Source organism: Leptosomus discolor, chromosome 19, assembly GCF_034619465.1.
Source record: "Leptosomus discolor isolate bLepDis1 chromosome 19, bLepDis1.hap2, whole genome shotgun sequence".
In the NCBI taxonomy this organism is placed as follows: Eukaryota; Metazoa; Chordata; class Aves; order Leptosomiformes; family Leptosomidae; genus Leptosomus; species Leptosomus discolor.
Window position 1 is genome coordinate 5,295,662 of NC_141409.1, and position 12,970 is coordinate 5,308,631.

Genomic DNA, 12,970 nt, shown 5'->3' on the forward strand with positions numbered 1-12,970 from the left:
TACCCCCTTAAAAACTAGAAAACAAAAAGAGCTAAATATTAGTCCTTTGATGTAACAGGGAGGAAAAAAAACTCACGAACTTTGAAAATGCGATGCTTTTAGTGCCAGGGCACAAGCTTTTCTTGGTTTCCCTGAATCAAAGTCTCCATCACCAGACTATGTTCTTTGTGATCTCACTTTGGTGTCTCCTACTCTTTCCTGCATAAGATGAAATAAGAGGAAGTTTCAACCTGTCTCATTTGAATCAGGTTTTCATTTCTTTCTCAGAAAAGAGGAAAATTGGGATTTTCCTAACCATAAGCCACTGATGACCTGCCCACTGCAGCAGGACCAACTTTATGCACAACCCCGCCAGGAGGTTAAGAAAAGAGATTTCGAAGTCCATGAGTTGTAAAAACAAAAACAGAAAAGAAGCGGCATCTCCAAAGCAAAAGTGATGTTTTGCAAGATGCGTATTTGGACTGGTTATTTTGGCCCATCAGCTCTAGAAGTATCTGTAATAAACATGCTACGTCCTTTGTGGTTATGTATGATTTTTTTTTTTTTTTTTTTTCTGATGTCGGCCTGATTCCAAGTCGCTCTTCATCTTCATTCCAATAGCAATGTGTATCTCACTTTGTGGCATGGGGTTTATGTGCAGGGAGGATTAGTGTCAAAAAGTGAGATGAAAGGAGCAAAGAATTTGATCTTGTTCTTTTTTTCATCCTGCATTTTTTACCGCTAAAGATGCTGAAGGGCCAGCCCCTTAAAGTCCCAGCTGCACACCCCAGCAGGGTCAGTGCCATGTGTCACCCTTCTGCAGGAGCTGGGACTAATTGTGATCTCGCTGTGAGCACCTCAAGGCCCCAGTGCTCCCTACCCTGACCTGTGTTTGGCTTCCTAAAAATCCCAAACATTCCCACGGTAGGTGACTGCTGGAGCCCACCCAGGCAGGTCCTGACCTCTCCTGCCTGCCTGCAGTTGCCTGCTGCAAGGGCAGATGGCACAGGTCGATGGAGCTCAGGGCAGAGCCATATCCACGCAGTGGCATAGCCCCGTGCTTTCCATGGACTCTAAAGAGGGGACACGAAGCATTTCACAGTGCTCCAGAAGTTCCAAAACCTGGGTCGCTCCGGCTGTGACTCCCAAGGGTCACGCCAGCCAGGCACTTGTATGGGCAGGCTGCAAATGTGACCTCAAGCTTGACCCCGCAGCCACTGGGATAGAGATGAGAAAGACGAGGCTGGAGTTGAATATTAGTTGTGGAAATTGTTAGACCACTTTAATACAGAGAGTTGCTAGGAGCTACTCCTGTAATTAAAGAAAATTCTGTGTCAAAGCCTCAAGTTTCCTCTTGATCTCTAACTTCCAGTCTGATTAACAGAGGCTCAGCCTAACTCTTGACCTGATTCAGGGGAGCGATGACAGGCTGCATTCCTGTCTCTGGTGCTTTTCATAAAAAAAATCAGGTTTGTTCTGGTGACTGAAACCAAAATGTCCTTTACTTGAACCGTTGTGCAGCGTGTTATGCACATTATCTGTTGGTTGGTTTTGGAAGCTTTGGGATGAGAGGTGGTATGTAAATGCCAAATATTATTAGAACGGTGGCTGCTCGCTCATTGAAAGCAGAGCCCTGGTTTGACAAGAAAATCTGTTTATGAGGTAAATGTGCTACATTGACTTCAGAAATAGTGAAGCTGAGGGATTCAGGAAGGACCAGCTTATTGTAGGGAGCTCTGACTTTCCATCTGCTGAGCACTGGACCATTAGGACTTTTTTGCAGATTGTAAAATATGACTAAAAGATTGTAAATAGGAGTGAAGGCTTGTAAAATATGATTAGTGGCCACCAGCAGAAAACGTAAAGGATCAGTAACACAAGCCACCACTTATTTAAAAGAAAGATGATCCATATTATCACAGAACATAGGCTCAAGAGATCGGGTTTCTAATCCTAGCTGTCACACTGAATGATTTTGTTACTTTGAACAAATTATTGCATTTCTCTACCTCAATTTTGCCATTCGGAAGGCAAGGAAAATTATTCCATTTGCCTATTTCATGGCTTCTTCAGTCATGGTAAAATTTGTGAAGGGGAGGCCCAGCGCAAGGGTTCTTGTCACACTTTGCTATCACTTAAGCCCTTGGACAGGGTTTGGAGCAGTGCAGAGGGCTTGTGTCAGGGCTTTGACCAGAGTGGAATTTCTCTCTTCATGTTTAGGAAGCATTTTGAGGCCCAGAGGGGAAGCACTGTGGAAGTGCCAAGCAGTATAACTGATGGTTAAAATAGCCTAATATATATATGTGTGTATATATATATATATATATATATATATACACACACACACACACCTTCCTATACTGCTTTAAATTCTGGAGTAAACCTGAATGAGGTTTGCTGCAGCCAAAAAGGGTTTTCAGAAAAGCGGCAAAGGAAATCTGTTGTAACAGAACGGGTTCCTGAAACTATCCTTACACCACTTCTTTATCGTTTGACTTTTCTCCTTGTTACAATGGTTCAGCCTGTAGAGTCTGGAAAAACATCAGGGTAACCAGGGCAGAGGGAATATCAGATGGAGATGAGGGATGGATAAGAGATGAATTACAGTACATTTCTCATGGGTCATTTGGCTGTAGTCTTGAAAAGGAGAGAGAAAAAAATCCCAAAGTAGTAAAAGAAAGAAAAAGAGACAATCAAAACAAATAAACCTGCCAGTGTTGCTGATTTCAAAGGTCTGTGAAATGTGCATATATGCTTCATAATGCTTTGCTGTTTTAAAGAGATGCGTCTTGAAATGTTCCATGCTTTAATCCCACTCACTGTCTCAGAAGTTAATTGTACAGTAAGATCACAATTCTCTTTGCCAAGGCTTTCCCTTTGTTTTCTTTTTTCTTCCTGCAAGTTGGCCAGCCAGCGTATCTTTTCCTAGTTCTGTGTAGTTGGTTAGCTTTATTATTTTTTATGGTCGTGTGAGGAAATGGGGGTTTTCAGTTCTTGCTGCACGACTGAACTCAAATGTTGCTCCACTCTTGGATTTAGACCTTGCAAAGGAAGAAGGCTCAGTGATCATGTTTATTGTCTGTGACACTGAAACTCTTTAAAAACCTACATAAAGATAATCTATAAAGGTTTTTACAAGGACATGCAGTGATAGGGCAAGGGGTAATGGCTTTAAACTGAAAGAGGGGAGATTTAGATCAGATGTAAGGAAGAAGTTCTTCCCTGTGAGGGTGGTGAGATCCTGGCACAGGTTGCCCAGAGAAGCTGTGGCTGCCCCTCCCTGGCAGTGCTCAAGGCCAGGCTGGATGGGGCTGGGAGCAACCTGGTCTGGTGGAAGGTGTCCCTGCCCAGGGCAGGGGTTGGACTAGATGGTCTTTAAGGTCCCTTCCAACCCCAAACCAGTCTGTGATCCTATAATAAAGGTGGGGTCTCTGGTAGAAGAAATGGGCGGTAAAGCCTGGGAGGATAAAGGGAGAGAGGGAACAAATAATTTTGTGTGCATTAACAGCCTCCCCAGATTTTTGCCTAGAGCTCAGACAGAACATGTTTGACATTTGAAAGTTTTTACATCATCTTTTTCCCCATTATTTTTCCCTGAGCCTCTACTCTTTCTTATCCTGGCCAGAACCAGCAGCAAAAGTGCTGGGGGGAAAAAAAAAATAATCTGTTTTCACTGTATTTCTGAATCTCAGCCCAGGTTTGTGAAGGATTTGGCAAGGATTTGCAAACCTTTGAGAGAATCTGTGTGGAGATCTGAGGAAACCCGCCTCCCTCCTTAAAAAAGCAAGTTGTGTTGGCCAGAAATTGGGCAAAAATTGGTCGTTTCAACTGAGGTTTCCTTTGAGATTTTGGATATGAACATGAAGCTGCACTTTGAGAATTAAGTTTTGCTCTGACTAACTCTAGATTTACACTGGAGCGAATACATCACAGTCAGTGCTGATACTTTTGTGCCGCCCATTGAGAACAGAAGCTGGCTCAAAGTGCAAGCTCACGTAAACCAAACCAAAGAGGACCCAGAGCTAGGTTTGGAGCTCCAGCCACCAGGTTTATTCCAGCCTGTTGCTGTGGTTCAGACCATTAAGTAGATGGTGCATTTGAAACATCCAGAAGTTATCGATAAGCAATTGTATGAAATAAAGCTGTATCCTATATTAGAGGTCTTTTATGAGAAAGTCAGATAGGGCTGAGCAGGGGTGTGCCGTTACGGTTCTATAGATGGTAATACTGATTTTTAGAACTTAGTATCGAGTAATTTCCTTAATGTGTGGGGTGGGGTTTTTCCTTGCCGTCCTAAAGATTCATAGTGCAAAATGGTACAGTAGAAATGTGCTTATTCCTAGGACTGTCCTGCTGGAAAGTCAGCATTTCAAAGCAAATGGAATGAAACTGATGACTTGATAGTTGTAAAAATTTCCTACTTTAGACCAAGGAGCTGCTCTCAGTCTTATTATAACATAAAGAAAACCCAGACCCAAAGGATTCCCATATTTTACCCAGTAAAACTCTTTTATTTTCTTTCTATAATTTTTTTAATAGTTTTTTTTTTTTCATAGGGTGGGTAAAGCCTGAGTCACTAGCATAATGGTAGAATTAATTCAGTTGGGAAAAGAGGGCACCCTAGGATCAATGAACACCCAGACTTTTGTAGCCATGTGAGCTTTTATTTTGTAATATGTGTTGCTTAGGGTCGGTCTTAACTGTAGGACCTGCCACTGATGTAAAAATCCTCGTCCAGCTTTAGGCAGCTAACCTGAATGCATTAGCAGTGTCACGGAGAGTGACACAGAGTTCAGCACAGGCTACCAAGCCTACCCAGGAAGCTGGGTTTATATTTAAACAAGTGTCTTTTCTTGGATCCTTATCATATTTTTTTTTTTCGCCAAAACATTCCTCCTTTCTTGTAACGGGAGATCAGATTTGGGGGCTGTAGAGGACATTGTGCTGCAGCGGATAAACCAAAATTCTTTAAAAGCTGCCAAGCCTACATGTGCTGACAGTGCTTGCAATTTATGCTTGTGGACATGACCTAGTGACTGCCTGGTTTGGATGCGGTTGGAATTGCAGTTACACATTTGGATTTCAGTGTGAACACAGGCAGTGATCTGGATCTAAATTGGGACCTGAAGCCTTTCACTTGTAATATTCTGGCTCCGCTCTATTTCAGGCTCTGTCCCAATCACTGAAAGATTTATACCTTAATCAATAAATTATCATGACTTTTACTACATTTACAGCAGTGTCTTAAATTAACACTAAACTAAATGTAGATGAGGCACGCTTCCTGCTTCACATGATTTATGGCAATCCGTATGAAATGAGGAGCAAAATTAAACTTGCCAGCAAAGGCAGATCTTTAACATCAGATCAGACAAAATTTTTATTGCAAGTCCACTGCTAAAGAGGGTTTGTAAGTTGTCTTTTTTTGTTCAGGTTTTTGATAGACCTGTAGCACTTTAGGCAAAAAAAAAAGAAGAAAAAATGTTAGAAACGTTTGTAGGTCTGAAATCTCTACTGTGTACTTTATGTCAGGTTGGAGGTGATAGACAGGACAAATGTAGCAGTTACATGGCACTGATAAGCTCTCAGCTTGAGGACTGTGTCCTCTTTTGATGACCTGCCTTTGAGAAAGATGTGGAGAGTGCAGATAAGAACATCAGAAATGACCAGAGGTCTTAAAAACATAACCAGTGGGGAGAGGCTGAAGAAATACAGTGGTTTTAGCCTAAAAATGAGACAGTTTACAGGAGATAGAATAAGCTTTCAAATAAGTAATAGGTTTGGTAAAGCAGAAGGGAATCATCTAATCTCCCTGTCTGTGAGGAGTGGCACAAATAGTCATGCATATCTGTCACAGCAAAAAGTATTCAGGTGGACCTTCAGATAAAGGTATTGACCATAAAGGTATTGAAAAATGGGCTGCAGGTTGCTGGGGCAGTGGCAGAGTCCTTGTCACGTGTGATCATAAGTATGAGCTAGATAAGAATTTGCTTGGTGGGACAAATGGAGATGGCCCTGCTTTGGGGTGGAGGGCTAGCAGCGATGGTCTCCAGGCATCCTTTTCAGACTTGTTTTTCTGTGACAGAAGGCAAAAGGCAGCTTATACACCAGCATCAACACTGTGTCTCCAAAAGGAGAGTTCCGTGTCTAACCACCCAAGACTGAGAAGTCACAGGGGGGAAATTTAAATTACAATTGTGCACCTCTGCTACATGGCCCCCTTTCATGGTCAGCTTTCAGTGTTGTTGAAGTCACGGCTCTTGCCATTATCTTCAGGAAGAACATCATTTATCTCGAAACCGTCCTTGCTGCTCACTACAGATACTGAAAATCTCTAGGTGGACACTGCACCCTAAAATGTTGGGCCCCCCACATTGCTGGAACAAACGGGACAAAGCTGGTGTCTGTCCACGTACCAACTGATGTGGTCTTTACTGCTCTAGTGAGTTAGTGTCGATCCCAAGACCAAGATCAGAGCTGCAGGGACAAAGGGAACACCACTGAGACCTATCAGCCCCACCACGTTGGGAACCACACCTGGATCTGTCACAGGCTGCTGGTGAGTGTTGCTAGGGCTGTCCAGAAAATCTTTCTCTTTGTCTGCTAAGCTGTATATCATGGGCTGACAGCTTTTTTGAGAGCACCAAATGAAAGCAGAAACAAGGAGCCTTGGGAAGGAGAGTGATGTACTGGGTCCCTTGATTCCAGCAGACTTGGTCTGTCCTGCCTTGTGCTGAACCTGCTGGGTAAAGGATAGGACGTTATATGTCAAAAGATAAAATGGGAACTTTTTGAGGCTGACTTCCCGATTCAAAAGATGCCGATGGTTTTGGATTTTTGGTTTGGTTTGGTTTGGTTTTTTTAATGATGAAATGCAGTGCCTTTTATTCCTAACAAACTCACCAGGTGGTTGGAGGCCTTACTCCAACAGTGAGCAGATAGCAAAGTTCCTACTCTGTATTTGGGTGGGGTCTTGCAAATAATCCCTTAAGTACCCTGTTTGTTTTCTTGCTGTAAAGCGACACTTGTCTTTGAAGGAAAAAACCAAAACAAAGTCAGATAGAGAATAACTCAGAGCAAACAGTAGAAAACATTTCCTAACAATAAGGGCTGGAAAGCTCTGTGTTCCTTGCAAAAACAACCACGAGTGCCAGAGGCTGCACCCCAGCCACATTAGGGAAACATGGGAAAGCCACTCTTTGACCTGGAGGAAAATGGGGGGAGGAAGAGTTTCCAACCCAGTTACAAAACTGCTCGACTCTAGTCACCAAGGCCAGATTTAGTATGATTAGAACTGATACCAACAGAGTTTAAAAGCCGTTGTCAAATATTTGTAGCTGAGCAGCAGAGATTTGTGGCTGGGTTTGGCTTTGGAGCTGAGGGCCAGCAGAAGGGAGCTCCTCGCAGCGGCCCCCGCAGGCAGGTGGGGCTGCTCGCTGGGGGCTTCACCTCACCACCTGAGGACGAGTTCTGCTGCGGCGAAGCCACAGCCCAAAGGGACAGGAGATGGGCTTGACAGATGAGACAGGCACAGGGATAATGGCTCGTGTGACTGATGGGGCAGGCTGTGTGGCGGGTAGGGCAGTCGCGAGACGCTGCTGCATGAGCTAAAGCCTCCATTAGACTGAAACTGGAGCACTGTCCAGGATACACGTTACTGATTGAGGTCGGGGGCTCACTGGGGAAGGGTGAGCTGCTGTACAGTACGGTTTCAGAGGGCTATTTACACTGCAGTGGAGGAAAAAAGCAAACCAAAGCTGTGCATTGGACAAATAAGTCGATGAAAAGATGTGGGTGGGAATGTGCACATTGCTTGATATGATTTGGTGTCCCAAATGGCCTTAAACAGCCCATAGAATTTCTATGTCTAAAACAGATTCCAGCAAAGGAGACCTTTTATGATGCACTAATAGGCTCATTAGGCTTTCTTGAGCAAGGCAGGCTCACAGCATCATATGTTTTTTCCATTACAGGAATTACACGTGTTTTGTTGTGCTTTGGGTTTTGTTTTGTTTTCCACATAGACTTGCCCTGACAGTTCCCCCATTCAGGTTTATATTGGAGGTACCATCTCGAGCCAATGAATTTTATGAAATATGTTGCTGGCACTCACGGAGAGATGCATAAAGGAAATATTCTAATGACAGTTGGAGAGGCTTTGATCCCTTTCCAAGACTGCACTCATGTCTTTGAAATGCGAGTTTGGCAGTGCTGGAAAGGCTGGGCTCTTTGGCTCTCTTTGGCACAAGCCCATGTGACAGACATTAAGTCCTCTATCAGGGGACCCACATAACCTTGAGAAGTGTAAGCAATGCTCGCAGATCGCGTTGGGTCAGATAGTCTGGGCTGATAACAAAGCAGCCGCGGCAGCAGGGGGGAGTCAGCCTAGTCCAACGCAATAACTGAAAACTATTTTGACCTGGTAACTGTTGGGTCTGCTGCCTGTGGCTACGTGGTTGGACATGAACTGCAAAAGTAGTTAATTTATGCCTCCTTGAGTGTAGGAATGTGGTGATGATGGATAGGGATGGGAGGTTATTAGAAACATGGGGAGGAAGGAGAGGATAGAATTCCAGCTCATGTTTTTATCTCTTACACGCACACACATACACACTGGTTCCTTTGCATACGTACTCTTGGTTATCTTGCCTGTGTGCACAATCCAAACCCTTGGTTACACACTCACACCTCTGTTCATGAACGCACATGCAGGCACATGTTCCCACGCTTACGAGGGATTTGCCTCAGCTAAATGCTTGAGCATGTTTATGTGTTGGGGGTTGCTGACTGCTCTTACAAAGGGGTTTGCATTTACTTCCTCCCAAGCACCATCTGCTTACACCTACTCCTGTGCAGACCCGTTGCTAAAGATCCTCTTAGCGTTCTGTTCTTACACCGTTTGAATGTTTTCTGCTCATTTGCAGACCTGCGTTGGCTAGCAGAGGAGCAGTGGTCAGAGAAATCCTATGAAACCAAGTCCAGTTGACTTAGTACAGTGGATTTACATAAGACATGAGTTCAGTCTCGGCGATGGACTGACGTCACTGGTCAATTAGTTAAATGCTGTCTGCTCTGGATGTTTTCTGCAGTAATAGTTGATGTACAAAACTCTGACCAGAGGCCCCACCTGTGTCCAGCTCCTGAGTCCTCAGCACAGGAAAGACATGGACCTGCTCGAGTGTGTCCAGAGGAGGCCACGAAGATGATCAGGGGCTGGAGCAGCTCCCTGTGAGGACAGGCTGGGAGAGTTGGGGTTGTCCAGCCTGGAGAAGAGAAGGCTCTGGGGAGACCTTAGAGCTTAAATGGGGCTACAGGAAAGATGGGGGCAATCTTTTTAGCAGGGCCTGTTGTGATATGGCATGGAGTAATGGTTTTAAACTAAAGGAGGGTGGATTTAGACTAGATATAAGGGAGAAATTTTTTATAATGAGGGTGGTGAAACACTGGCACAGGCTGCCCAGAGAGGTGGTAGAAGCCCCATCCTTGGAAGCTTTCAAGGTCAGGTTGGACGGGGCTCTGAGCAACATGATGTGGCTGAAGATGTCCCTGCTCACTGCGGGGGGGTGATGACCTTTAAAGGTCCCTTCCAACCCAAATCATTGTATGATTTTATGAAAACAGCCCTGGCTGAGTGTTGAAGCACATAGCCTGTATGCAAGTGAGAGGGCAATTGTGGCCATGCACTGAGGATATAAAAGGGGATTGGATTGTGGAAACAACAAGCAGAGAGACAGCTGAGAGTAAAGAAATACTAGTTTAGATTATTTGAAACCCTAAGAGAAGAGCAAGGATAAAAATGGTAATCTCAGGAGGGGGGGTTGATTATAGTTACTCCTACAGAGATTTGCATAGGCCATAGGCATCTGCATCCAGAGTCAACAAGCGCGGTCTCAATGCAGACAGTGAGCCTTCCCTTCCCGCTGTGATACAAAACACACAAACATTTTTCTACTTAGAGGTACGCAGTGCTTCTGTTTCTGTCCTTTTCTCTCTTGCACAAAGTATGACATCACTCTCACGTTCTCCCTTACACTTCTGCTCGCTGGCTTTAACTGATGCTGCCATACATGCAGACATACACATGGTCCCCTTCACGTGCACACATCCTCCGCCACATATTCCCCCTGTGCTCTTACGTTTCTGTTTGGAAATGCACATTAGCTCTCATACGTAATTTCAAACTATTGCTTGTGGACATGTGTAAGTATGAGCCCATGTTTGGAAAAGATGTTTTCAAAGGCACAAAGAAGATCCTAGAAATAGATTACACACAGTCTCAGAACGTTGTGCAGATACGTGCAGAACAAGCTTGAGGAGCTAAGGGGAAGAGCTGTGTATTTTCCATAGATGTGTTGGGAACAGTAGAGAGATGAGAAATGTGTAAAGGGTCACAGCGCTGACCTGTCCTTCAGGATGTCATCCACATTTGATCGGAAGATAAACACTGTATGGAATGGAAACATACCCTTCTACTGGTGTCCCCAAAGAGCACGTCTTCCTCCATGAGTCAGCGAGGGCCTGGGGACACCCAGCCATGATCTATTTTGGAGGCAATGACTTCAGCAAGTGGCAGGGGAAGCTATTGTGGAAATATGAATGTGTTTTCCATTGGGGAGTCCTCCAGGGAAGGACAGAAAGATCTTGGTGCTGAGCCAACTCCCCTATTTTTTCTTCACCCTTCTGGGAACGAAAGCCTTGCAAAGTATGTGAGGAACCCTCCTTATTGAACGTGAGTGCGTTTGGTTTGTGAGAGCTACATGAGCCTTATACACACCCATACACGTATGGAAAGGGGGATTTTAGGAAGCAGGAATCAACCTCCTCAACACCATCATGGAGTCGCTTTCCTTACAAGCTAGTCAACCGTGCTTGACTCAGTGTGATATCTCTCTCTGGTGTTTCTACCTGTCAAGTGAAGATAGCACAGCTTATCTGTATTTTAGATCTTGGGTTAGCACAATGCTTCCTATCAAAAACCAAAGTAAGACAGAAACAGAGAACCAGTGGGTTTACTCTTATACTTCATTTTCTCCAGTTTTACTCTGAGATAGAGCATCACAGTGCCACTGAAAGCAGCGTGGCACTGCAGTATGTGCTTTGGCAGGTAGCTCCTGTATTCCAGTATTGACAAAGTCTGCTTCTTTAAAGGAGTGCAAAAAGTACTTCCAGCGGCCTTCAAGCCTAAGGGATTGGCTTTGCTTGCGTGAAACCTGATTGCTCCATAACCTCCAGACAGCCCAAAAGCTGAGAAGAAACAACGTTCACTTGGCGGGGGGGGAACCTAAGGAGCCGTAGGAATTCATGTCATGGCATGGTACCACTGCTGCGGAGATCTCTTGCAAGGAGACCTCTTGGCACAGCTTCGATTGCTGGAAATAGCAATTCCCAAACAACCATCCTCTTTAGACCATACGCATCTCAGCACGAGTGACTGCCACTGGTGCTAAAGGAGTAACTTTGGGAGCTGGTGTTAGTTGTTGCACTAGCCTAAAGTTGTGAAACTTGTTATCGTGAAGGAAAATTAAAGGTAACAATAATAAACAGTTTAGAGAAAATGTGCAAGGTAACTGCTGATATAAAAAGATTTACTGACTATAACGCATGGTTAATTACATCCATAATGAATAGATTCCTATACTTATCTTAGGAATGTGGACAGCTTTATGTATTTACCTTGGATTTTGTGGCCTTAGTTAATCAATGGCCTGAAGCCCTTAGATGAGATTTACTGTATGAATGCAAAGTAATTGAAGTTTGGGAGTGAGTTACTACAGTGTTTCAGGTGACTGATATGCAGGATATTGTAAGATCTTTGCCTGGATTGCAGCACTTCTTCAATCCTTGGTTGCTTTTTGTGTCACCTTTAGGAAAAAAAAACCACAACTTTTCTCTTTCTACAGAGCATACTTAGATGTCAATGAACTGAAGAACATACTCAAACTGGATGGATCCACACACCTCAACATCTTCTTTGCCAATTCCTCCGAGGAAGAGCTGGCTGGAGTGGCAACTTGGCCCTGGGACAAGGAAGCCTTGATGCATCTAGGTGAGTGATAAAGATGTTTCTTCTTTGTAAAGCATTCTTTTGAGGCTCTAAGAAGGAAAGACAAATATGCATTAAGCTCTGTTCTGATTTCTTATCATTCCTCTGATACATAGTCAGGGGAAAAAAAGTATTTCACGATTCCCAGATACTGGCTCACAACCAGGAAAATATTAGGTTATAAACCCAAAGCATATTATGGTATTTGTAGATGATGTCAAGCTGAAAGTATTTCACGTTTTAAGTGAAGCTACTTTACAGGGCATTCGCTCCATGGGAGCACTTTGTGAAGAAGATTGGGGGGGATAGGTGCACGGATGATAGACAGAAGTGAATTTTTAACCTTAGCCTGATTTTTAGTTCATTACTTAGTAAGGGTTCAATTAATTTTCCTTACAGACTATAGTTAAAATTTTTTGCTATTTTTCTCTACCAATGTGCGAAAGAGCAAACTGCTGAGCGATTATATTTCTAATGTTCATTTGAGTGGAACTGGAAAGAGTTCACTACCCTGCAGATTGCCCTGCGTGTTTCATAACTAGGTTGCTGAGTATGGCTGCTGGAACCCAGGGATCCTGACAAAGCTGTGCAGCCTCCCAAGCAACTCATTGCCCTGACACCTGCAGTGCCACTGGACCTGTGTTCCTTGCAAAATGTCAGATGAACCTCAAAAGGTTCAGAAGGCACCAACTGAGTCTGTATGTACTTCTCTTAACTCACAAAACCTCCCTCGGGCTTCAAACCTGATCTGGTCATTTTGTTAGAGCAGGGATTCTCACAGGTTTTCAAGATATTTCTCCAGCTTGTCCCAAACTTCCTAGGCTGGAAGCCCAGTTTCAGCCAAGTTCAGTCTTTCTGAAAGGCTGTTTCAGACCCAACCCCACGTTGAGCAAAACAAAAAAATTGTGGCAAGTATAAATGTAGATGAGCAGAGCGAAATATGGCGTT

At 44.0% G+C, this 12,970-nt stretch overlaps 1 protein-coding gene across 3 annotated transcripts in view; it reads left to right on the forward strand.

Moving 5' to 3' along the window:
• PAPPA (pappalysin 1) overlaps nt 1-12,970 on the forward strand; it is a 177,802-nt gene that overhangs the window by 41,225 nt on the left and 123,607 nt on the right. For all 3 annotated transcript variants that reach the window (XM_086475664.1, XM_086475662.1, XM_009955051.2), the window contains exon 3: nt 11,880-12,025. In XM_086475664.1, the coding sequence (XP_086331790.1) occupies nt 11,880-12,025 (146 nt within the window). The remainder of the gene's footprint in view (nt 1-11,879; nt 12,026-12,970) is intronic.